Source organism: Tachyglossus aculeatus, chromosome 6, assembly GCF_015852505.1.
Source record: "Tachyglossus aculeatus isolate mTacAcu1 chromosome 6, mTacAcu1.pri, whole genome shotgun sequence".
In the NCBI taxonomy this organism is placed as follows: domain Eukaryota; kingdom Metazoa; phylum Chordata; class Mammalia; order Monotremata; family Tachyglossidae; genus Tachyglossus; species Tachyglossus aculeatus.
Genome location: NC_052071.1, coordinates 11139651 through 11167305, shown reverse-complemented (window position 1 = coordinate 11167305; position 27655 = coordinate 11139651). Strand labels below are relative to the sequence as shown.

At 46.6% G+C, this 27655-nt stretch overlaps 1 protein-coding gene across 1 annotated transcript; it reads right to left on the bottom strand.

Annotated features, from left to right (window-relative positions):
* Nucleotides 1-1613: 1613 nt before the first annotated feature.
* C6H8orf48 (chromosome 6 C8orf48 homolog) lies at nt 1614-27341 on the bottom strand. The gene is given in 7 exon segments (XM_038748269.1): nt 1614-1996; nt 2986-3138; nt 12841-13058; nt 21804-21929; nt 25045-25223; nt 25225-25334; nt 27302-27341. Coding segments are annotated over 6 exon segments (903 nt in total). The 5' UTR covers nt 25254-25334; nt 27302-27341; the 3' UTR covers nt 1614-1798.
* Nucleotides 27342-27655: the final 314 nt, after the last annotated feature.

Genomic DNA, 27655 nt, shown 5'->3' with positions numbered 1-27655 from the left:
GGGTCTGAGGTGACTCGATGGCCCACTTCAATCCATACTTCATGCTGCTGCTCGTATTGTCTTTGTCCAGAAACGCTCTGGGCATGTTACTCCCCTCCTCAAAAATCTCCAGTGGCTACCAATCAATCTGCACATCAGGCAGAAACTCCTCACCCTGGGCTTTAAGGCTGTCCATCACCTCGCCCCCTCCTACCTCACCTTCCTTCTCTCCTTCTCCAGCCCAGCCCGCACCCTCCACTCCTCTGCCGCTAATCTCCTCACCGTGCCTCGTTCTCGCCTGTCCCGCCATCGACCCCCGGCCCACGTCATCCCCCGGGCCTGGAATGCCCTCCTTCTGCCCATCCGCCAACCTAGCTCTCTTCCTCCCTTCAAGGCCCTACTGAGAGCTCACCTCCTCCAGGAGGCCTTCCCACACTCAGCCCCTTCCTTCCTCTCCCCCTCGTCCCCCTCTCCATCCCCCCATCTTACCTCCTTCCCTTACCCACAGCACCTGTATATATGTATATATGTTTGTACATATTTATTACTCTATTTATTTATTTATTTATTTAATTTGTGCATATCTATTCTATTTATTTTATTTTGTTAGTATGTTTGGTTTTGTTCTCTGTCTCCCCCTTTTAGACTGTGAGCCCACTGTTGGGTAAGGACTGTCTCTATATGTTGCCAACTTGTACTTCCCAAGCGCTTAGTACAGTGCTCTGCACACAGTAAGCGCTCAATAAATACGATTGATTGATTGATTGATGGCAAAAGACAACATGTATGTGTCATTGATGGAGCCCCTGGACTTCTTTCTAACAAATCTTCCACATAACCAGCATCATAACCAGCATAACCAGCACCCTACAGTGTAATCTGGGGCACTTTAAAGACCGCCTCTGAAAGTATTCCCAACTTGGAGACGGAGAGGGCCCACTTAGGAGACGGGGAAACGGGCAGAATTCTTGAATCCTCTAAGACACAAAATCCAGCCAATCCAGGGAGGTGGCGCCACGGGGGCCCTGGAGCCTGGAGCTAGGTTGGGTAGGCCAGTAAATTCAAAATTAGAGAAGCAACATGGCCAAGCTGATACAGCGTGTGCCTGGGAGCCCAAAGGTCCTAATTCCAGCTCTGCCATTTGCCTAATGTGTGACCTTGGACAAGTCACTTCACTTCTCTGGGCCCCAGTTACCTCATCTGTAAAATGGGGATTGAGACTGTGAGCCCCACATGGGACGGGGACTGTGTCCAACCTGACTGGCTTCTATCCATCACAGCACTTAGCACAGTGCCTGGAACATAGTAAGCACTTAAATACTGCAATTATTATTATTACTATTATTAATAATAATTCTTAGATCATCTCCTCTTTATTCCAGAACCATAACTACCCACTTGGCTTTGTTCTTTGTATAGCCCTTTTGTGGCTCGGTTTTCCTGTCGTCCACCTGGAGCTCCAGTTTTCCAGTAAACTAGAGGCAGGGTTGCAACCCAGCCATCAGATCCCGTTAAGAAAACAGGCCCGTTTTTCTCCTTCCTGCAGCAGATAGCCGTGAGGGACTCCCAAAATCCCACAAGTGGAACCCACAAACTTGCCGCTGGTCAAGATAACAAGGAAAAACGCCAGCTTCTACCGCATGAACAATGTATTAGATGAGGCGGCTTGAGAGCTGTGCCTCCGGAAGCATTTCTCCAGCTGGGATTGTGAAGTGAGTGTCTTTCCGGTCGGTAGGGATGCGAGAGGGGCTTTACCGATCTGACCGCAGAGTTGCACACTGCTGATCCCGGCCCCTGAGACCTCCAGATCGCATCCTCTTCAGCGGGGGAGAGGAGCTGGCGGAGCAGCAGGGGAGGTGACTGGATCTTCCGCCGACAACCCTCTCGGCTTCGGGCTCGTCGGGATCTGAGACCACTGGGCCTGAGCCTTGGCGTTCAGCTCTGTCCAGACCCACCGTGGGCCCGCCCAAAGGCTGGGGAGGCTCTGATGCACCTCTCCCAGGCGGGTGATCACATCCTGGAAAGAGGAAGAGGGGTCAGCCCTGGCGACTCAGACCCCACCCCCTGCCCCTCAGGACTGTGACAGCCAGCCCCAGGGTGGCATGTTCGGAAGAGCCCGGGGCGGTTTCAGAATCTTGAGGAGGCCGATGTATAACTCCATCAGCCTCCGCCCTTCACCTGCCACCAGACTACTTCTGTCTCTCCACTTTTACTTTTTATCCATTCGGCAAGGCCGACGCTACTGTTCAATAATAAATAATAGCAACGGTACTTGTTAAGCTCTTACTATGTGCCAGGCACTGTACTAAGCACTGGGGTAGATAAAAGTTAATCAGGTTGGACAAGTTGAGCAGGTTGTCCCATATGGAGCTCACACTCTTAATCCCTATTTTACAGATGAGGTGACAGAGGCCCAGAGAAGTTAAGTGACTTGCCCAAGGTCACACTGCAGACACTCCACCACTTGTCAGCTGTGTGACTCTGGGCAAGTCACTTAACTTCTCTGGGTCTCAGTTACCTCATCTGTAAAGTGGGGATTATGACTGTGAGCCCCACGTGGGACAACCTGATTACGTTGTATCTACCCCAGGGCTTAGAATAGTGCTTGGCACATAGTAAGCGCTTAACAAATACCATCATCATCTTGTGGAGGATCCAGAATTAGAATCCAGATTCTTCAGACTCCCAGGCCTGTGCTCTATCTATTAAGCCATGCTGCTTCTACGTATTCTCCCTAGTGCTTAGAACAGTGCTCAGCAAGGGCTCAAAAAATAGATACCACTGGCTGACCTGTTGAAAGTGGGGTTGAAAGGCCAGATAATTTTATGCACTGGGCAGAAGGGAACCATTTCCAGCTTCTGCCATTTGGGTGTAATCGAATGGCACTGCTGCCTCTCTCTCTCAACAAGAGATCAGAACAGGGATCCCATGTTTCCCGGGATTTGGGATTGGGAGGCTGGAGTGGGTGGGGGGCGGTAAAGGTGGGGAGGGGGACTAACTACTAACTTTGGTATAAAGCTGTTCTTCCATTTTTTCTTGGAGTAGAACTGATTCCAGGAGGGTCTTCTTTCGCCTAAGGAAGGTCACCTGGCCCATCTGGGCTCTTTGCTTGTTGCAGTCGGGACACTGGGCGGGCTGGTGCAGTTGAACAGCTGCCACCTGCAAACAAGGAATTATAACAAGCGGGCTGTTTGTTAAACACCCACTATGTGCCAAGCGTTGTGCTAAGGGAGAGACACAGATAATCAGGCCGGATATAGTCTCTGTCCCACATGGGCCTCCCGGTCTAAGAAGATAGAGACCATCCCCCATTTGGCAGGTGAGGAAACTGAGGCCCGCAGAAGTGAAGTGACTTGTCCAAGGTCACCCAGGGGGCAAGAGGCAGAGCTGGAATTTGAACCCAGGTCCTCTGACTCCCAGTTCTGTGTTGGAATCAGAAGTGCAAGAGGGCCTCAGCTTCTTTCCTGTGGTCTAGAGGCCAAGGCCAGGGGCTGGTCTAGCAGGACTTGTCTCCATCTTTCCACACTATTGTCCTGATGAATGGGACTTTTTGCTCTATTTCATTAGCCACTCCCCGTTTCTAGCAGCAACCATGGTTTTATTTAAGGTTCATTTGGTTTGGGAGGCATCCAATTCTACTTTGGTTAGTTATGAGCTTTCCATTCCTGCACTAGGCATGGGCTATTGCTAGACTCAGTCTCAGCCACCCATGCCCCTAAAGAAACTCTGACGGGAAGGGGAGAGAATGAATCCTGAAGCCACCAGTGTTCAATGATTTACACGAAATCTTATGATAAAAACAGGAGGTCAATCCATCAGTGGTATTTATTGAGCACGTCCTGTGAGCAGAGTGCTGTACTAAGTGCTTGGGAAAGAATAATACGACAGAGATGGTAGATCATGATCCCATGATGAGAAGCAGCGTGGCTCAGTGGAAAGAGCATGGGCTTTGGAGTCAGAGGTCATGGGTTCAAACCCCGGCTCTGCCAGCTGTCAGCTGTGTGACTTTGGGCAAGTCACTTAATTTCTCTGTGCCTCAGTTACTTCATCTGTAAAATGGGGATTAAGACTGTGAGCTCCCCCGTGGGACAACCTGATCACCTTGTAACCTCCCCAGTGCTTAGAACAGTGCTTTGCACATAGTAAGTGCTTAATAAACGCTATCATTATTATTATTATTATTATTACTATTATTATCCCTGATCACAAGGAGCTGGAGGGGGAGACATACATTAAAATTAAAAATAGAGGAAATAGTAGAGGATAAGGAGAGGAGTAGAGAAGAAGAGATGGTGCATTAGCAGTTTCCTGTCTGTGTTTAACTATGGTGCCAGTCCAAGGGGGTGTAGTTTTATCTACCAAGTATTCTTGGTCGAGTTTTAATGTGCGTTTCTGCAAAGGCATTCCCAAAATTCCCTCCTAAGAATAAATTCACGTGTCATTTTGTAGTACACTTTGAAACAGTGTAACGATTGAAGCCGTTTCCTTCCAGCACTGAAAATAACTGGAGCTGTTGGTCTCTAGAAAGGGTTTTTTTTTTTGTTTTTTAAGAAAAGGTTTTGTTTGTTCACCGGGCAGAGTTCAGTTGTTGGACACTTGCAGCCAGTATACATGGGCCGGTAATAAAAGCAAGAAAACAGCTGTAATCACTCCACCTCTAGATGTAAGCTCCTTGCTGGGATATGACCTTAGACAAGCAGCGTGGCTCAGTGGAAAGAGCCTGGGCTTTGGAGTCAGAGGTCATGAGTTCAAATCCCTGTTCTGCCACTTGTCAGCTGTGTGACTTTGGGCAAGTCACTTAATTTCTCTGTGCCTCAGTTACCTCATCTGTAAAATGGGGATTAAGACTGTGAGCCCCCGCTGTGGGACAACCTGATCACTTTGTAACCTCCCAAGTGCTTAGAACAGTGCTTTGCACATAGTGAGTGCTTAATAAATGCCATTTTATATATTCATTCATTCAATCGTATTTATTGAGCGCTTACCATGTGCAGAGCACTGTACTATGCGGTTGGGAAGTACAAGTTGGCAACATATAGAGATGGTCCCTACCCAACAGTGGGCTCAAGTCTAGAAGGGGCTCACAGTCTAGAGCCCCTCACAGTATATATATATATATATATATATATACACAGTATATATACATATATACATACATATATATACAGTATATATACAGCATACATATATATACTGTATATATATACAGTACAGCATATATGTACATATATGCAGTATATACATGCATACATATATACATAAATATGTATACACAGTATATATATATGTATACACAGTATATATATATATATCCCCCAACTCTGTTGTATTGCCCTCTCCCAAGGGCTTGATACAGTGCTCTGCACACAGTAAGCACTTAAATATCATTAATTGAGTCACTTTTGGAAGGGAGGGGTATGCACCCATGATGGTCTACATAGTAAGCTCCTTGTGGGCAGGGACTGTGTCTCCAACTCTGTTGTATTGCACACCCCCAAGTAACCAGTAAGTGTATCATGACGCAATTCGTTCCTGAAAGTTCCAAGATAAAGAGTAAGTTGGAACCAATTCTCTCACCCATTATAAATATGGGATGTGTTCCTGAACCCAGGTTAGATAGCCTGTTTTTTATCAAAATGACTCTGAATCATCTACTCAATTACTGATGAGTGACCTGGCTACAGCCATGTTTTTAAATTGAATCTGAGAGGTTCTGACATAGTGGAACTGGTTTTTATTTCATTGGTGAGGAAATGGGCATTGACCCTCCCAGGTGACTCTGCCTGGCGATCGATCTGGGAGTCCTTCTGCCCCCTCCCGTGATCATCCACCCCCAGACCCTTCTGGCTCCATTCCCACCCATCCTCTTTAAACTTTGTCCCACCTCTTCTACTCACCGTGGCTTTTAAAATTGTTTCCCCATTTCCCAGGGCTCTCCCCTAAGCTTGTTCCAAAAAGGCAACTGAGGCCGCAAAGTTGAAATAGGGGTAAATTGCAAAACTGAAGTCCCGTTTGCCTTAACTCAAATTCCTTCCAGTTTGAGGGCTGATTGTAAATTGCTCCAACTGTGGATGGACAGGGGGTTTCTGGAGCGCCTTCTAGCCCAGCTGCCCTTTGGAGAGTCTTGTAGCCCAGATGCCCTTTGAAGAACCTTCTGCCTCCCTCTGTCATCTTCGGCAGATGACCCCCCCAATCTGCCTTATGACCTTTATCTCCTTCAGCCTCCAATTAGCTCCGCAGAGATGTCCCACCAGCACCCTAATAATAATAATAATAATGATAATGGCATTTATTAAGCACTTACTATGTGCAAAGCACTGTTCTAAGCGCTGGGGAGTTTACAAAGTGATCAGGCTGTCCCACGTGGGGCTCACAGTCTTAATCCCCATTTTACAGATGAGGTAACTGAGGCACAGAGAAGTGAAGTGACTTGCCCAGAGTCACACAGCTGACAAGTGGCGGAGCCGGGATTTGAACCAATGACCTCTGACTCCAAAGCTCGTGCTCTTTCCACTGAGCCATGCTGCCTCCCCTAGACTCAATACTCATTCATTCATTCAATCGTATTTATTGAGCACTTACTGTGTGCAGAGCACTGTACTAAGTGCTTGGGAAGTACTGGCAAAAACGGAACTCATCTCTTCTAAACCATCTTTCTATCTTTTATATGGTATTTGTTAAGTACTTACTATGTGTCAGCTACTGTGCTAAGTGTTGTGGCAAGAAACAAGATAAACAGTTGGGCACAGTCCGTGTCCCACATAGGGCTCACACTCTTAATCCTCATTTTAAAGATGAGGGACTGAAGCACAGGGCAGTTAAGTGACTTGCCCAAGGTCACATGGCAGACAGGTAGCCGAGTCAGGATTAGAATCCAGGTCTTCTGACTCCCATGCCCGTGCTCTTTCCATCAGGTCACACTGTTTCTTTTTCCCTCTCTTCCATCAGGATCATCATTACCCCCATCCTCCCTGCCCTATGACCTCTCAAAACTTTATCTTTGACTCCTCTCTGTCCTTTATGCCTCCCAAATTCATTCATTCAATCGAATTTATTGAGCGCTTACTATGTGCACAGCACTGTACTAATCACTTGGAAAGTACCATTCGGCAACAGAGCGAGACAATCCCTATCCAACAACAGGCTCACAGTCCAGAAGGGGAAGACAGACAACAAAACAAAACTACAACTTCCAGTTGCCACAAACCCATCATTTGTCTGCTGTGTGACCTTGGGCAAGTCACTTCACTTCTCTGGGCCTCAGCTAACTCATCTTTAAAATGGGGGTTGCAACTGTGAGCCCCACACGGGACACGGACCGTGTTCAACCTTACTTCTTTGCTTCTACCCAAGTGCCCAGAAGAGTGCCTGGCATACAGTTAATACCATAAAACACCACCCAGCTGGAGGTCCCAGGTGAGGAGAGCGACGTCAGGCAGGGCCTTACAGAGTCTCCTTGGGCAAAGTGGCGTAGACTCTTGGGGTACACATATACACGTGAGGTATACGCTCACCAATCCGCACCTGGGCCATCCTACTCGCTCTGCTGCCCATGATCCTCTTACCCAGTGCCCCTTCTAAATTCCCCTAGTTTTCTGCCCTGGTCATGCCATTCACCCCATCCAACCCCACAGCACTCACATACATCTTTCACTATAAAACCACTTCATCATAGTAAAGTCTCCCTGCCCCTTCTGGTCTGTAAACTCATGGTCTGCTAATTTTGCTGCATTCTTGCCCAAGCGCTTAGAACGGAGCATATGGTAAACACTCAATAAGAAGCAGTGATTGACCAAAGGCTTTGACGTATAAAAGTTTGAGTCGGATAGGGCCCACATCGGACAGGTCCGAGATAAAGACAGGATGGCACCAAGGATTAGTCTTTTCCTTCTTGCCAGTACAAGGAAGGTCCCCTGGGGCTGAGGGGAAGGTGGGTCTCTCCGCTGGCAGTGCAATCGGTCTCTAAATCCTACTGGTTTCTCCTAGCATAATTACTACACCTGCCCTTCCTCTCCCTTATAGCCCAAAACTTTCTGCAGCTAAGGCCGATACGATTTCAGCATGTCTCTGGGAAATGATAAGTTTAATTTCAAGCGTGACTTACGCCTGTCAAATTCAATTTGAACGCTGTTGGTAAATTCTCAGAAGTTTCCCAGGTGACCACCTTGCATTACTGGAAGGAAAATCCTTCAGTAATGCAATATGCTTAGTGCTACATCCATTAGAGTAAAGAATAAAGAAGAAAACATTGGAATTTTCTCACACCATTTTAATAGTCACAGCCATGTGACTGACTGGTCAAAGATGACCATTTCAACTGGCCAACTGCCCCAAATTAGAGAAGCACGGTAGTCCAGTGGAAAGAGAACAGGCCTGGGAGTTGGAGGACCTGGGTTCTAAATTCAGCTCTGCCAGTTGTCAGTTGTGTGACCTTGGCCAAGTCACTTCACTTATCTGTGCCTCAGTGGTCTCATCGGTAAAATTGGGATAAAGTACCTGTTATCCCTTCCTCTGAGACTATGGGACAGGACTGTTTCCGATCTGCTTATAGTGTATCCACTACAGTGATTGGCACAGAGTCAGCACTTATTATTATTAGTGTAGGGACATACACTGAGTTCACCTTGGGTTTCCCCTACCATCACTAGCTCTACTGTACTCAGATACATATATCTGTTCGATTTATTTATTTCCACCACTCTATCAGTAAATCTGTAATTGAAGCAGTGTGGCTTAGTAGAAAGAGCACGGGCTTGGGAGTCATTCATTCATTCATTCATTCAATCGTATTTATTGAGCGCTTACTGTGTGCAGAGCACTGTACTAAGCGCTTGGGAAGTACAAGTCGGCAACACATAGAGGCTGTCCCTACCCAACAGAGGGCTCACAGTCTAGAAGGGGGAGACAGACAACAAAACAAAACTTCAATCCTATTGATTGAGCGCTTACTGTGTGCAGAGCACTGTACTAAGCACTTGGGAAGTACAAGTCGGCAACTCATAAAGATGGTCCCTACCCAACAGCAGGCTCACAATCTACAAGGGGGAAACAGACAACAAAACAAAACTTCAATCCTATTGATTGAGCACTTACTGTGTGCAGAGCACTGTACTAAGCACTTGCAAAGTCCAAGTTGGCAACATCTAGAGACGGTCCCTACCCAACAGCAGGCTCACAGTCTAGAAGGGGGAGACAGACAACAAAACAAAACTTCAATCCTATTGATTGAGCGCTTACTGTGTGCAGGGCACTGTACTAAGCGCTTGGGAAGTACAAGTCGGCAACATCTAGAGACAGTCCCTACCCAACAGTGGGCTCACAGTCTAGAAGGGGAAGACAGACAACAAAACTTCAATCCTACTGATTGAGTGCTTACTGTGTGCACAGCACTGTACTAAGCGCTTGGGAAGTACAAGTCGGCAACATATAGAGACGGTCCCTACCCAACAGCGGGCTCACAGTCTAGACGGGGGAGACAGACAACAAAACAAAACAAAACATATTAACCAAATAAACTAAATAGAATATGTAGAAATAAAATAAATAGAGTAACAAATCTGTACAAACATATACAGGTGCTGTGGGGAGGGGAAGGAGGTAGGGTGGAGGGGGATGGGGAGGGGGAGAGGAAAAAGGGGGATCAGTCTGGGAAGGCCTCCTGGAGGAGGTGAGCTCTCAGTAGGGCAGGCAGTGCTTAGAACAGTGCTTTACACGTAGTATAAGTGTTTGACACATGTCGTTATTATTATTATAATGGTCCCCTCAGGCCTCCCCCTTCTCCAGCCCTGCACAGGGCCTCGTCTCCGCCTGGGCCCGGCATCCCTGCCCCCCCCCCCCCCCCCCCCACAGGGGGCGTTGGTCTCGCCCAAGCCCCCTGGACCCCAACCAGGACCAATCCAACGATTCAGAGATCATGGGTTCTAATCCTGCCTCCGCCGCTTGTCAGCTGTGTGACTCTGGGCAAGTCACTTCACTTCTCTCTGCCTCAGTTACCTCATCTGGAAAATAGGGATTAAGACTGTGAGCCCCACGTGGGACAACCTGGCTACCCCAGCACTTAGTAGTGCATAGCACATAGTAAACGCTTAACAAATGCCATCATTAGTATTATTATTATTATACATATTTCGCTATCAGTCTCTCCCAATACTAGACTACGCTCTTTGTGGGCAAGGTAGCCCATTGTTGGGCAGGGCCCGTCTCTATATGTTGCCAACTTGTACTTCCCAATCAATCAATCAATTGTATTTATTGAGCGCTTACTGTGTGCAGAGCACTGTACTAAGCGCTTGGGAAGTACAAGTTGGCAACATATAGAGACAGTCCCTACCCAACAGTGGGCTCACAGTCTAGAAGGGGGAGACAGAGAACAAAACCAAACATATTAACAAAATAAAATAAATAGAATAGATATGTACAAGTAAAGTAAATAAATAGAGTAATAAATATGTACAAACATATATACATATATACAGGTGCTGTGGGGAGGGGAAGGAGGTAAGACGGGGGGATGGAGAGGGGGACGAGGGGGAGATGAAGGAAGGGGCTCAGTCTGGGAAGGCCTCCTGGAGGAGGTAAGCGTTTAGTACAGTGCTCTGCACACAGTAAACGCACAATAAATACGATTGAATGAATGAATGAATGTCACTTGTTATTCTCTACTTCCCAAGCAGCCAGTACAGTGCACCCCCAAGAGGGCACTCAATAAATGCTACTCCCATTACTACTACTACTACACTACTCTAAGTCAAATGAATAAATCACCAAAGCTTTATTAAAAATATTTTCTTCCAAATCTAAATCCTGGGATCTAGACCCAAGAAATTCCCTTCATGCATGAGGTGGAAAGTTACCAAAACGTTTTCAAATGTCACATTTCCCATGAATACAGAGATGGAAGCGCCATGTCTATTAGATGGCTTACTTCTTCATGCCCAAGTTCCTCAAGGCTTCACGGCTAGTTGCACAATGGAAGAAGTAACTGGAGGAAAACTCATCAGACATTTAACCAGGAATGTTTACATGAAATGCTGTCTCTGTCGTCTCCTGAACGTCTCCAGACTATAAGCTCGTTGTGGGCACGGAACGTGACTATAGACTCTATGCACTTTCCCAAATTCCTGGTACGATGCTCTGCACACAGTAAGCGCTCAATAAATACTACTGATCGATGGATTGATTGATTCTCCTCTCATGGCCATCCCCGCAGGTGTGAGAGGGAGGATAGGGTTTTTTTTGTTGTTGTTGTTTTGTTTTATGGTATTTATTAAGCACTTACTATGAGCCTGGCACTGTAGTAAGGGCTGGGGTTGATACCAGATCATCAGGTTGGATACACGGAGCTCACAGCCTTAATCCCCATTGAAACTATCAGGCGTGATCTCCCTAAAATCTCTCCTGCTCCTCTCCAGTCCCTCCCTCCCATCTTTCCCAGCAGTCTCTCAAGAGGAGATCTCCTACATTCTTTCAAAATCCACCCCCTCCACCAGCACATCCGACCCCGCACCTTCTCAAAGTACTTGCCCCTTCCCTTCTTCCCTCCCTGATCACCATCTTCAATTGTTCACACTCCAATGATGTCTTCCCCACTGTTTTCAAACATGCCTATGTCTCCCTTATCCTAAAAAAAACCCTTGAACCCAAATCCCTCCAGTTATTACCCCCCCCATCTTCCTCCTACCACTCCAAACTCCTTGAATGAGTCGTCTACACCTGCTGTCTCCTGTTCCTCTCCTCAAATTTTCTCCTTGACCCCCCTCCAATCTGGCTTCCATCCCAGTCACTCCACAGACTCCATCTTAATCCTTCTCAACCACTCAGCTGCTTTCAATATTGTCGACTACCCCCTTCTCCTGGAAACAATATTCAACGTCGGCTTCACTGACACCGTCCTCTCCTGGTTCCCCTTCTATCTCTCCCAGGCCTCTTTCCACAGGCTCCTCTTCTGCCTCCAATCCCTAAATGTGGGAGTTCCTCAAGGTTCAGTTCTGAGTCTCCTTCTATTCTCCATCTACACTTACTTCCAAGAAAACTCATTCACTCCCATGACTTTACCTATCACCCCTACACTGATGATTCCCAAATCTACATCTCCAGCTCTGATCTCTTTCCCTCTCTGCAGTCTCGCATTTCCTCCTGCCTACAAGACATCTCTCCTTGGATGCCCTGCCATCACCTCAAACTTATCATGCTCAAAACAGAACATCTCTTCCAAGAGGCCTTCCCTGACAAAGCTCTCATTTCCTTTTCTCCCACTCTCTTCTATGTCACCTTGATCTGCCGCCTTTATTCACTCCTCCCCTCATCCCCACAGCATTTACGTACATATCCATTATTTATGTATTTATATTAATGTCTGTCTCCCCCTCTAGACTGTGAGCTCACTGTGGGCAGGGAATGTGTCTACCAACTCTGTTGTATTGTACACTCCTAAGCATTTAGTATAGTGCTCTGCACACAGTAAGTGCTCGATAAAAACAACTGATTGATTGATTTTACTGATGAGGTAACTCAAGCACAGGGAAATTAAGTGAATTGCCCAGGATCATACAGCTGGCAAGTGGCAGAACTGGGTTTAGAATCCAGGTCCTCTGATTCCCCAGCCCACGTTCTTTCTATTAGGCCTTGCTGCTTTTCGGAGAGCTGGGGGGTTTTCCAGGACGTTGAAGGCATGGGAGGTGTGGAAAGTTGAAGAGGGGAGAGCGAGGATGCAGGTGTGTGTGAGGGGGATGGTGTCAGTGAGGAGGCTGATGCAGTGGTCAAGGGGGGATGCAATAAGTGCTCAGTACTATGCTGGGCACATAGTAAGGGCTTGATAAGTACTATTATGACGGTGATGGTGACTTGCTTTGGATAGGTTACCTGTTGCACTGTCTCTAGGATGTTTTTCAGACGGAGTCTGCTCACCAGCTGATCAGGAATGTCGTGGTTCAACTGCTCTGTCACAGCCTTCCTGGAATCGAAGGAAAGTGCTGGGTTTTTAGGTCCGCGGCTGTGGGCCTGCTGGCGTTGGATCTGGCTTATCTTCAAGCTGCAAAAAGACTGCAGAACATCCAGTTCTTCCGAAAGCTCAGGGATTTCTGTCAAGGGTGTGTCCACAAAACAAAAATGGCAGTAATAATAACTGTGGTATTTGTTAAGTACTTACACTACACCAGGCACTGTACTAAGTGCTGGGGCAGATACAAGCTAATCAGGTTGGTCACAGTCCCGGTTCCACATGGGGTGCACAGTCTCAATCCCTATTTTACAGCTAAGGTAACTAAGGCCCAGAGAAGTGAAGTGACAAGCCCAAGGTCACAGAGCAGACAAGTGGCAGAGCTGGGATTAGAACCCATGACCTTCTGATTCCCTGGTCGGTGTTCTATCCACTAGGGAGAGGGAAGAGGTACTAATCTACTGGGACCTTTAAGGATAGCGTGTCAGGTGAAAAAACCAACCGATCCTTTTCAGAGTCTCAGCATTCATTCAAAAGAGGAATTTTTTTAATGGTCTTTGTTAAGTGCTTACTACTACTACTACTACTAATAATAATAATGGCATTTATTAAGCACTTACTATGTGCAAAGCACTGCTCAAAGCGCTGGGGAGGTTCCAAGGTGATCAGATTGTCCCACGGGGGGCTCACAGTCTTAATTCCCATTTTACAGATGAGGTAACTGAGGCACAGAGAAGTTAAGTGACTTCCCCAAAATCACACAGCTGACAATTGGTAGAGCCGGGACATGAAACCATGACCTCTGACTCCAAAGCCTGTGCTCTTTCCATCATCATCATCATCATCATCATTAATCGTATTTATTGAGAGCTTACTGTGTGCAGAGCACTGTACTAAGCGCTTGGGAAGTACAAGTTGGCAACATATAGAGACAGTCCCTACCCAACAGTGGGCTCACAGTCTAAAAGGGGGAGACAGAGAACAAAACCAAACATACTAACAAAATAAAATAAATAGAATAGATATGTGCAAGCAAAATAAATAAATAAATAAATAGAGTAATAAATATGTACAAACATATATACATATATACAGGTGCTGTGGGGAAGGGAAGGAGGTAAGATGGGGGGATGGAGAGGGAGACGAGGGGGAGAGGAAGGAAGGGGCTGAGTGTGGGAAGGCCTCCTGGAGGAGGTGAGCTCTCAGTAGGGCCTTGAAGGGAGGAAGAGAGCTAGCTTGGCGGATGGGCAGAGGGAGGGCATTCCAGGACCGGGGGATGACGTGGGCCGGGGGTCGATGGTGGGACAGGCGAGAACGAGGTACGGTGAGGAGATTAGCAGCAGAGAGCACTGAGCCACGCTGCAGGCACTGTTCTAAACGCTGGGGTTCAAACAAGCTAATCAGCTACCTTGAAAGGAAAAACAATGATAATAATAATAATGGTATTTGTTAAGCGCTTACTATGTGCCAAGTACTGTTCTAAGCACTGGGGTAGATACAAGGTAAGCAGGTTGTCCCATGTGGGGCTCACAGTCTTAATCCCCATTTTACAGATGAGGTTAACTGAGGCCCAGAGAAGTTAAGTGACTTGCCCAAAGTCACACAGCTGACAAGTGGCAGATCTGGGATTAGAACCCATGACCTCTGACTCAAGCCCATCTTCTTTAATTTGTTCATTCAATCGTATTTATTGAGCGCCAACTGTGTGCTGGGCCATGCCGCTTGCATGCATGCATGCAGAACCATCCATTAAGCCATGCTGCTTCTAATCAATCCCTGGGTAAAGGCAGCAATTACTTGACGGAGTTATACCCTAGGGCAGGAGCTTGGAGTGAACTTTTAAGTTGAGCAACATGGCAAAAAAGCTGTCACTTCTATCCAGCACCATCTACTTCGATGATATTTCTGAAAAGGTCAAAAAGACTTCATTTGCTGGGGTTTGCTGAAAGAGGCAGAAAGCATTCTGTAGAAAGCTCACACCCAGTGTGAGACGTAACCATCTGCCACACTGTAAGAGTGAATGCTACCCAGGAGACAGGAGTTAGCTTCAACTCTAGAAAGTGACTGGTGAGACCCTCATCAAACAGCCCCTGGAGGGAAGAGGAAGGAGAACAGAATATCATTTTAAAACTATAGCCAGAGAAATAATAATAATAATAATAACAACAGTATTCATTAAGTGCTTACTCTGTGTCAAGCACTGGTCTAAAAGCTGGGGTAGATCCAAGTTAATTAGGTCAGAAGCAGTTCCTGTCCCACAAGGAGCTCACAGATTAAGTAGGAAGGAGGACATGAATCCCCATTTTACAGATGGCGTCCAGAGAAGTTAAGTGACTTCCCCGAAGTCACACAGCAGGCAACCAACAGAGCTGGAATTAGAGCCTAGATCCTCCGACTCCCAGGCAGTGCTCTTTCCACTAGGCCACAGTAAGGAGGGGAGAGAATAAAGTCAGGCTGCCATCTGTTAATTGTCATAAACCTGCTACTTCAAAACTCAGCGTGGCCTAGTGGATACAGCATGGCCCTAGGAGTCAGAAGGACCTGGGTTCTAATCCTAGCGCCACTACTTGTCTGCTATGTGACTCTGGGCACGTCACTTCACTTCTCTTTGCCTCAGTTACTTCATCTGTAAAAAGGGGATTAAGACTGTAAAACCCATGTGGAACAGGGACTGTAATCATCCTGATTACCTGTATCTTCCCCAGCACTTAGTACAGTGCCTGGCACATAGTAACAGCTTAACAAATACCACAATTATTATTATTATTGGGTTCAAATTGATCTGAAACAAAACGTGTCTATGGGTTGGGAACATCTCTAAGCCTTTAAGGGGCAAAATTTGCATATTGTTCTTTTGACCGAGCTACGTCATCCTGTTCTGTTCCTGTGTTTGGGGCAGAGTTGGGTATTCGGCGGTGATGATGATGATATTAATGTGAGCTCGTTGTGGGCAGGGAATGTGTCTGTTTATTGTTATATTTTACCCTCCCAAGCACTCAGTACAGTGCTAAGCGCTCAGTAAATACGACAATGAACGCTGATGACGACAATGATGAGAAGCGAGGGGGATGACAGCACCTCAGAAGTTGCTAAGATGAGTAGAAACTCTCCGGGGAAGACCAACTCCCTGAGAGAAAGTTCATCCACTCAAACACTAGATGCTTAGCTAGTGGCTCCGGGAATCCAGCCAATCACGGGGCAGACTGGGAAATGAGGAAGGGGATTATTCCTTCATTCATTCATTCAATCGTATTTATCAAATGCTTACTGTGTGCAGAGCACTGTACTAAGCTCTAGGGGAGTACAATTCGGCAACAAATAAGAGACAATCCCTGCCCACAACAGGCTCACAGTCTAGTAGCGGGGAGACAGACAACAAAACAAGTAAACAGGCATCAATAGCATCGATATAAATAGAATTATGGATATATGCACATCATTAATAAAATAAATAGAATTATAAATATGTACATATATACACATAAGTGCTGTGGGGCGGGGAGCGGGGTAGAGCAGAAGGAGTGAGTGGGGGTGATGGGGACGGGAAGGGGAACAGAGGAAAAGGGGGGCTTAGTTCAGGAAGGCCTCCTAGAGGAGGTGAGCTTTCAACTGGTCCGAGAAGCAGCCTATAGTTTACAATATAGAGTTGAAATGATTTGGCTCAAGAAAGCCAATGCCAGCTGGCTCTCCCCACTCCAGTCCTTACTTCACTGGCCGGATCGTTTTCCTAAAAAAAAAGTTCAGCCCACAACTCCGCACTCCTCAAGAACCTCCAGTGGTTGCCCATCTACCTCCAACTCAAACAGAAATTCCTTACCGTCGGTTTTAAATCACTCAATCAGCTAGCCTCCTCCTACCTTACCTCGCTGATTTCCTACTATATTCCAGCCCAAACACTTCACTTCTCTGGCATTTGCTTGCTCACTATAACTTGGTCTCATCTATGTCACCACCAACCCATTTCCCACATCCTTCCTCTGGCCTGGAACTCCCACCCCACCCATATCCAACAGCCCATCACTCTTCCACTTTGCTTCAAGAGTTCCTCCCAATCGAACACCTCTTTTCCCTAACTCCCTGTCCCTTCTGTATCATCCTGGCACTTTGATCTGTACCCTTTAGGTATTTGATATTTACCCTATCCTCAGCCGTGCAGCACTTATATCCATATCTATAATTTATTTACTTATATTAATGCCTGTCTTCCCCACTAGAGTGTAAGCTTCTTGAGGGGAGGGAACATGTCCCCCAACTCTGTTGTAATGTTCTCTCCCAAGTCCTTTGGATTGTAAACTTGATGTGGGCAGGGAATATGTCTGTTTATTATTATATTGTACTCTCCCAAGCACTTAGTACAGTGCTTTGCACACAATATGGTTGAATGAATGAATGCTTAATACAGTGCTCTGCGCTCAATAAGCACTCAATAAATGCCACTGGTAGATTGATCTCTCTTTCTTTTCTGTGCTTTGGTGACCATCCTCCAGAGGTGACTGATTTGTGAGTCCCTGCTTCCCTGCAGAGTGTCCATCAGATATACCTGCTTCACTAATCAGGCTCATACATTTTTTATGGTATTTATTAAGAGCTTTATTATGTGCCAGGCACCGTACTAAGTGCAGGGGTAGATACAAGATAATCAGGTTGGACACAGTCCATGTCCCACATAGGGATCACAGTTTTAATCCTCTTTTCACAACTGACGTACTAAGGCACAGAAAAGTTAAATGATTTGCCCAAGATCACACAGCAGACAATTGGCAGAGCTGGGATTAGAACTCAGGTCCTCCCAGGGCGATGCTCTTTCAACTAGGCCATCCTGCTTGTTTCTTTGTTCTGGTCCCTTGACTCAGGACTCTTCTTTTCAATGGGGTGGGAGAGAAAGATGCCCAATCAGAACGGCACATCTGAAATCATCCCTAAGCCTGTATATGAAAGGATGGAAAAGCGTCTGTGGGATTCCTCATCGGCTTTCACATTTTGGCAGTAAAAAGAAATGACCTAGCAAGTTCTGATTAGAGAAATGAAAACCGGAGAAAGCTTACCCAGACTCAACTCTTACTCCAGTGCACTGTCTACCTACCAAATCCAGACAGTGTGCTTGAAGGCTGAAATTTGGCAGGATGTCAAAAGCTACTGTGTGCTAATATTTAGGGGCATTTCCAAAGTGAAAATGACGACCGAAGAAAGACGACTGAGTGTGAAAGGCTGCCAGTGTACGTGAACGAAGTGTTGTGCACCAAGAGTATACTAAGATACATTTTTAAGCCATTCCTAAAATGGGTTTGCATGGCAACTGCTCTGAAGGAGGCACAACAGTCTGTCTGCCATCCAACCATTTAAAATTAAATGTTCTGAGGAACTTTAAGAATCCAGAGCAGATCCACGCAATCCTGTAAAAGGCCAGCTGGCCATTGAATTGTCTAAAGACATCCTGCTCCAATTTGCAATGGTCAAGTTGGTAGCAAGGCAGAGACTATAATTCTATTTGTGCTCCATTGCGTGTTGCAGGTATTGGATGGGTATTAAGCCATCAGGGCGATGTGTGGTCTAGATCGGTCCGAGCAATGTGGAGCTGTTCCCCACTGGAGCTCCAAACAGAAATTTAGGGCCTCAGGAAGAAATATTTCCTTCAAGTGTAAGAACGAGCAGACTAGCGGCTTTGCGCATTCCTCAGAGAAGCCAATATGCGGCTGCTTTCAACTGCTGCCTGCATTTTTTTTAATGGTATTTGCTCTCCTCCAATTTTCTCCTTGACCTTCTCCAATCTGGCTTCCACTCCCTTCCACCACAGAAACTGCCCTTTCTAAGGTCACTGATGACTTCCTTCTTGCCAAATTCAACAGTTTCTACTCCATTCTAATCCTCCTCAACCTCTCAGCTGCCTTCAACATCTGTGGACCATCCCCTTCTTCTGGAAAGATTATCCACCCTTGGCTTCACGGACACTGTTCTTTCCTGGTTCCCCTCCTGTCTCTCTGGCTGCTCATTATCAGTCCCTTTCATGGGCTCCTCCTCTGCCTCCCCTCCGCCTCAGACTGTGAGCCCCACGTGCGACAGGGGCTGCATCTGACCTCATATCTACCCTTGCTAGGCATGTAGTAAGTGCTTAATAATAATAATATTTGTTGAACGCTTACTATGTGCCGAGCACTGTTCTAAGCTCTGGGGTAGATACAAGGTAATCAGGTTGTTCCATGTGGGGCCAACAGTCTTAATCCTCACTTTATAGATGAGGTAACTGGAGCACAGAGAAGTTAGGTGGCTTGCCCAAGGTCACACAGCAGACAAGTGGTGGAGTCACGTCCTCTGACTCCCAAGCCTGTGCTCTTTCCACCAAGCCACATTGCTTCTCTGCCACCATTCTTCTGGTTATTATTATGAGAAGCAGCGTGGCTTAGTGGAAAGAGCATGGCCTTGGGAGTCAGAGGTCGGGGGTTCTAATCCCGGCTCTGCCACTTATCAACTGTGTGATTTTGGGCAAGTCATTTCACTTCGCTGGGTCTCAGTTACCTCATCTGTAAAATGGGGATTAAAACTGTGAGCCCCTTGTGGGACAACCTGACTACCTTGTAGAAGAAATGATTAATTAGTAATGCAGTAATGTAGTTATTAATTGTATCTACCCCAGTGCTTAGAACAGTACTTGGCACATAGTCAGGGTTTAACAAATACCACCATTATTATTACAAAGGATTGAATCTAGGATTTATGCCAGGTTAGAGAGAAGATGGGTTTTCTAGCTTTTGATTTCGGTGTGGTGAGTTAGGGCACACTGACTCTCACACCCATGACTGCCAGCATTAGGAATTAATGGGGCAGACCATCATGGAGTGAATCATCTAATGAGGAAGGTAGGCAACAGGTTATTTACAATTAGTTGGAGCAGGAGGCAGAAGGATAAACTGTTAATATCCTTGAGGCTGGTGACTGTATCTTTTTATACTACCAGTGAACTTTCCCAAGTGCTTAGTATAGTGCTCTGCACACTGTAAGTGCTCAATAAATACCATTGATTGACTTTCAAGTTCTTCCATTGCCTGGCTTCATCCTCTTAAAAAGAAGTTGATCCCTGGACTAAGGATGACATCTTCCAAGCTGAATTGTTCAAGTGGTCTTGTGGAAAGAGCACAGATTTGGGAGTCAGAGGAGTTGGGTTCTAATCCTGTCTCTGCCACTTGACTGCTCTATCACTTCACTACTTTGTGCCTCAGTATCCTCATCTGTAAAATGGGGATTCAGTGCATGTTTTTCCTCCTCCTTCTTAGACCGTGTGCCCCTTGTGAGACGGACTGTATCCAACCTGATTATCTTAGTGCTTAGTACAATACTTGGCACGCAGTAAGGGCTTAGTAAACACCATTTTAAAAAAGGCAGCATAAAGAAAAATTCGTAGGATCCATTGCAGTTGGCAGCTTTGCATGCTGGATGTTAGTTTTCTTTGGACAGCTGGGTGGCAGCTTAAATCAGCAGCCACAGCAGATCTGTATTCTTTTATCTACTTGGAAGTGTTTCTTGATTATCCTCTAATTGTTTTGTGCCTAATTAATGGGGAGCTTGCCTGGAACCCCTTCAGTAAATTTAGCATTCTGAACAGGAAGCACCCTGGGGTGTTTTTCTCCAGACACTGTGGCATGATTCACCCCACCTTCCCGGGATTTGCCCAAGTGAGTCAGACATTTGCCCAGGACCCCTCTCCCTTCTTCAGCCCCCCACCCCTGGAGCATTACAAAGCACACTATTTACTTTCAAAATGTTAAGGCTTCTTCATTTTCGGGACCTGAATAATGTATAGACCCTTGACTTTTACTAAGATAAATTGCGGTCTTCAGTTATTATCATTCCCAACTGCTGGCTCCCTAATTTTGATGTCTTGGTGTCTGTTAGAAAGGCTTGCCTGTTAGTTATACATGACAAGATGTCCCAGGATAAAATGGAAAACAGAGGAATCTGAGAAGACAAAAGGAGGCCCAAAGAATGGGGAGGAGGGCGGCGGGGCCCGGGAGAAGAGACTTCTGGAAGCTTCTGGAAGGTAAGAGAACCAGCAAGCTGCCAGGGCTAGTGGTCTGGGGGAGGGAAGGGGGGCAGATGGACATGTGAGGCTCTCTGGAAGTGCCTCCATGGTCTCCCCACAGGAGAGAGGGGGGCTATTTTCCCCTCCCAGCAGCCAGCCTATTACAGAATCCTCCCTTGGGGTAGGAATGAAAACATGCATTCTGGGAACCACTCTGAGTGGAAAACAGAGAAATTCCAATTATCCTGGTGAATAATCAGTGCCCCAAGGTGGGAGGGAGGCCCTGGACCCCTGGGATTCTCTCCCTCTTAGACGGGGCTTCAAGAGAGACAAGGTACAATATTAATAATAATAATAATGATGGCATTTATAAAGCACTTACAATGTGCAAATCACTGTTCTAAGCACTGGGGAGGTTACAAGGTGATCACGTTGTCCCACAGGGGGCTCACAGTCTTAATCCCCATTTTATGGATGAGGGAACTGAGGCACAGAGAAGTTAAGTGACTTGCCCAAAGTCACACAGCCGACAATTGGCGGAGTCAGGATTTGAACCCCTGACCTCTGACTCCACAGGCCGGGCTCTTTCCCCCGAGCCACGCTGCTTCTCTAGTAGTGCTTAACATTCACTATTGTTGCCGTTGTTATTATTACTATTGTTATCATTATTATTTAAGGAGACTGACACTCCTTAAAGCTAAATCTGGGACTACTAGATGCAGGAGTTCAAAACTTCACAACATCAATGGCGCAAAGCCTACCAGGGTGGATTACTCTGAAGAGGATTAAAAAAGGGATTATGTGAAGAAATAAAACAGAACTGGAGAACGCAGAGATTACAGGTGTTACTTGCAGACTGAAGACAGAGCTCACCTGCTGGAGTCCGAGACCTTGGCTGATGGTGCGGAGGGCAGCCTTCTTCGCCCCTCAGGAAGCAGATCCATTTTCGACTCAGTTTCTCCTCGAGCCATGCCAAATCCCATAGCTTGGACCCTTCATCTCAATTACAGCAATGAGTCAATCAATCAGTGGTATTCATTGAGCGTTTACTGTGTTCAGGGCACTGTACTAAGTGCCTGGGAGAGCAATACGAGAAAGTTGGGAGACACAATCCCTGGCCTTGAGGATCTTACAATCTGGCACTTTCAGAAGCAAAGAGGGTCAGTGGTTAAGTCCTCACTACCAACTGCTAGCCTAGAAGATACATTTCCAGGAGAAACCAAGCTCTACTGGGGGCTCATTTAGTTTATCAGCCAAAACCTGATGGTAACAACAGGAATAGTACTTCCCAATAATAATAATAATAATAATAATGATATTTGTTAAGCACTTACTATGTGCAAAGCACTGTTCTAAGCGCTGGAGAGGTTACAAGGTGATCAAGTTGTCCCACGGGGGGCTCACAGTTTTCATCCCCATTTTACAGATGAGGTAACTGAGGCACAGAGAAGTGAAGTGACTTGCCCAAAGTCACATAGCTGACAGTTGGCGGAGTCAGAATTTAAACCCACGACCTCTGACTCCAAAGCCCGGGCTCTTTCCACTGAGCCACGCTGCTTCTCTAGTAGTAATAATAATAAGTAGTAATTAGTAATAATAATAATAATAATGATGGTATTTATTAAGCTCTTACTATGTGCAAAGCACTGTTCTAAGCGCAGGGGAGGTTACAAGGTGATCAGGTCGTCCCTTGGGGGGCTCACAGTCTTAATCCCCATTTTACAGATGAGGGAACTGAGGCCCAGAGAAGTTAAGTGACTTTCCCAAAGTCACACAGCTGACAATTGGCAGAGCCGGGATTTGAACCCATGACCTCTGACTCCAAAGCCCGATCTTTTCCACTGAGCCACACTATAATAATAATAATGGTATTTGTTAAGCGCTTACTATATGCAAAGTACTGTTCTAAGCGCTGGGGAGGATATAAGGTGATCAGGTTGTCCCACAGGGGCCTCACAGTTTTAATTCCCATTTTACAGATGAGGTAACTGAGGCACAGAGAAGTGAAGTGACTTGCCCAAAGTCACACAGCTGACAGCTGGCGGAGTTGGGATTTAAACCCACGACCTCTGACTCCAAAGCCCGGGCTCTTTCCACTGAGCCACGCTGCTTCTCCTAAGCACTTAGTACAGTGCTCAGCACACAGTAAGCGCTCAATAAATACGACTGACTGAATGAATGAATAGTAATAATAATAATGGTATTTGTTAAGCGCTTATTATGTGCCGGGCACTGTTCTAAACACTGGGGTAGATACAAGATAATCGGGTTGGACACAGTCCCTGTCCCACATAGGGCTCACAGTCTTAATCCCCATTTTACGGATGGTGGACCTGAGGCCCAGAGAAGTGAAGTGACTTGTCCAAGGTCACTCAGCAGACAAGTGATGGAGTCAGGATTAGAAGCTAGTTCCTTCTGCCTCCCAATCCCGTGCTCTGTCCATTAGGACATACTGTAACTGGGAAGCTGATTTGCTGCCCTGGCCCACCAAGAGGGAAACCAGCTTAAACCCCACCGGACTCAGCAGCCACCATGGTGACTTCATTAGCTCTCTGCTCTACTTGGCATTCTGTGGCTCAGAGATAGTTCTCCCCGCCGCCTAGCCAAAGCCTCATTCCACTTGGCTTCTACTGGTGCTATTCCCATGTCCTCCCAGGGGTAGAATTAAACTCCTCTTGCCGCCTAATAATTTTTCTGGATGTGCAATGTAATCCAAGCCCTCTTTCAAAGCTTCTTCATGATCCCGATCACACTCCAGTAAACACCAGGGAGAAAAAATAAGCTTTCAATTCCTGGTGTTTTCTCCAAGACAGCTCCCCTGGTTTTTTATGATACTTCTTTAACATTTACTATGTGCCAGGCACTAAGCAGTGTGGCTCAGTGGAAAGGGCAAGGGCTTTGGAGTCAGAAGTCATGGGTTCTAATCCAAACTCCACCGCTTGTCAGCTGTGTAACTTTGGGCAAGTCACTTAACTTCTCTGTGCCTCAAATACCTCATATGTAAAATGGGGATTAAGAGTGAGCCCCCCGTGGGACAACCTGATCACCTTGTAACCTCCCCAGCGCTTAGAACATCATCATCATCATCAATCGTATTTATTGAGCGCTTACTGTGTGCAGAGCACTGTACTAAGCGCTTGGGAAGTACAAGTTGGCAACATATAGAGACAGTCCCTACCCAACAGTGGGCTCACAGTCTAAAAGGGGGAGACAGAGAACAAAACCAAACATACTAACAAAATAAAATAAATAGAATAGATATGTACAAGTAAAATAAATAGAGTAACAAATATGTACAAACATATATACATATATACAGGTACTGTGGGGAAGGGAGGGAGGTAAGATGGGGGGATGGAGAGGGGGATGAGGGGGAGAGGAAGGAAGGGGCTCAGTCTGGGAAGGCCTCCTGGTAGAGTTGAGCTCTCAGTAGGGCCTTGAAGGGAGGAAGAGAGCTAGCTTGGCGGATGGGCAGAGGGAGGGCATTCCAGGCCCGGGGGATGACGTGGGCCGGGGGTCGATGGCGGGACAGGCGAGAATGAGGTACGGTGAGGAGATTAGCGGCAGGGGAGCGGAGGGTGCGGGGTGGGCTGGAGAAGGAGAGAAGGGAGGTGAGGTAGGAGGGGGCGAGGTGATGGACAGCCTTGAAGCCCAGGGTGAGGAGTTTTGTTTTGCACATAGTAAGTGATTAATAAATGCCATCATCATCATTATTATTATTATTATTACTAAGCGCTGGGGAGAACACAAGCTAATCAGGTTGGACACAGTCCACATCGTATATGGGGCTCCCAGTCTTTGTCCCCGTTTTGAAGATGAGGTTACTGAATCACAGAGAAGTAAGTGAGTTGCCCAAGGTCACAGAGCAGACAAGTGGTGGAGCTGGGATTAGAACGCCGGTGCTCTATCCACTAGGCCACACTGCTTCTCGCGCTTTGGCCCCTCTCAGCCGAAGCGCAACTCAGTCTAGGGAGCACTGTTGTCTGTTATCCCACTGCTGAGGGAAAACCAAAGTACTAGCAGCATCGGTTTCCAGGGATCTCTGTCGAGATCTCTCCTGTCCTTTCCTGTAACCTAGAGGATAAAGGTCTCCGTGAGAGTAAAACAAGCATACCTTGGTTCTCCATGCCTGTGGGCGGCTCCCCCATCTCAGGGGTGCTCAGGGAGGCGTTGGGAGGGGACTGCCTTGCCTCCAAAGAAGATTCAGGACCAGATGGTCCACTGCTGCTCTGCGCCCGGATCTCCTGCATCTCGGTTATAGGCCCGGCCATCTCGGCAGATCTATCGGAAATGGACGGGACGCCCCTCCTCCTCGCTCTCCATCTCAGAGTCTCTGGGGCTCTCTGGGCAGGTGACCTCCACTGTGGTCCTTCAGGACACTGTCCCGGATCTCACGATGTGACCCTACAAAAAACCGGAGTGTCCCATGAGTAAGGAAACCCTTGAGGTTTCCTCTCCTGGACGCTTCTAGGAGAAGCAGTGTGTCCTAGTGGATACAACACAGGCTTGGGAGTCAGAAGGACCTGGGCTCTAATTCTGCCTCTGCCACTTCCCTGCTGTGTGTGACTTGGGGCAAGTCACAACTTCTCTGGCTGTAAAATGAGGTTTGAGACTGTGAACCCTATGTGGGACAGGGACTGTGTACAACCTAATTAGCTTATATCTACCCCAGCGCTTAGTACAGTGCCCGGCCCATAGTAAGTGCTTAATAAATACCATTAAAAATAAAACCCAGATTAAAAAATGTGTCCTGTCAGCACAGAAACCCTCAAGGTAGGAACTCTGGGGAGAGGTAGCGAGCGAGAGAGAAAGAGAGAAGAGTGCACAGTCCCAACCTCTCACTATCAAACGATCAAGAGAGAAGACATCTTCTGTCTCCTTGCATGAGATGAAGACTCTTAGGACGTGGGGCTTGAAGGCCAATAACTTGGGCAGTTTGAGAGTTTGCTAACTCTACTTTACTAGCCCAAGCGCTTAGTACAGTGTTCTGTACACATTGAGGGTTCAATAAATACCTGATTGATTGATAGGGACTCAGTTGCATTTTTCCAAATACAACGCTCTTTATCCAACAGGGATTTGATAAATACGACTGATTGACTGATAATAGAACTAAACTAATCCAGGGGGAACAGACCTGGCTTCTACTTCTGAGAAGCATATACGCTGACCTAGGAGCTGCTAGCTGAGCCTCTGTAGTGGAGTGATATCCTTAGGGCCAGGTCTGGCCTGATTATCATGGCCTGATAATAATAATAATAATGATGGTATTTATTAAGCGCTCACTATGTGCCAGGCACTGTACTAAGCTCTGGGGTGGGTACAAGCAAATTGGGTTGGACAAGTGAGCCCAAGTGGGTCTTACAGTCTCAATCTCCATTTTGCAGATAAGGGAATTGAGGCACAGAGAAGTGAAGGGACTTGCCCAAGGTCACACAGCAGACAAGTGGCAGAGCCAGGATTAGAACCCACCATGCTGCTTCTCATAAGGCCTAGTGGAATGAGTCTGGGCCTGAGTGCCAGACCACCTGGGTTCCAATCCCGGCCCCGCCACTTCCCTGCTGGGTGGCCTTGAGAAAGTCACTTCACTTCTCTGTGCCTCAATTCCCTCACCTGCAAAATGGGGATTCAATACCTGTTCTCCCTCCTACTCAGACTTACGAGCCCCATGTGGGTCTTGATTACCTTGTATCTACTCCAGTGCTTAGTACAGTGCTCAATAAAAATAACAATAATTGTGGTACTTAAGTGCTTATTATGTGCCAAGCACTGTTCTAAGCGCTGGGGTAGATACAAGTCATTCAGGTTGGACACATTCATTCATTCAATCGTATTTATTGAGCGCTTACTGTCCCTGTCCCACATAATAATAATTATGGTATTTGTTAAGCACTTACTATGTGCCAGGCACTATATGAAGCGCTGGGATGGATACGAGCAAAATCAGATTGGACACGGTCCCTGTCCCAAATGGGGCTCACAGTCTCAATGCCATTTTACAGATGAGATACTCGAGGCACAGAGAAGTTAAGGTCACACAGCCGACAAGTGGCAGAGCCAGCATTAAAACGCATGACCTAATGACACCCAGGCCTGGGCTCTCTCCACTATGTCATGTGCATGTTCTATTCTCCCAAGCGCTTAGCACAGTGCTTTGCACACAGTAAGCGCTCAATAAATACTATTGAATGATGAATGAACAAGGGGCTCACACTCTTAAACCCCATTTTACAAATAATGTAACCGAGGCCCAGAGAAGTGAAGTGACTTGCCCAAGGTCACACAGCAGACAGGAGGTGGGGCCGGGATTAGAACCCAAGTCCTTCTGACTCATTCATTCATTCATTCAATCGTATTTATTGAGCACTTACTGTGTGCAGAGCACTGTACTAAGCACTTGGAAAGTACAATTCAGCAACAGATAGAGACAATCCTTACTCAACAACAGGCTCACAGTCTAGAAGGAAGAGACAGACAACAAAACACAACAAGTAGACAGGCATCATTAGCATCAAAATTGATAGACTTATAGTTATATACACATCATTAATAAAATAAATAGAATAGTAAATATGTACAAGAAAGAGGAGGGAGAAGAGGGGGAGAAGAGGAGGAGGAGAGGAAGAGAAGGAGAGGAGGAGGAGGGAGAAGAGGGGGAGAAGAGGAGGAGGAAGGAGAAGAGGGGGAGAAGAGGAGGAGGAGGGAGGTGAGGGGGAGAAGAGGAG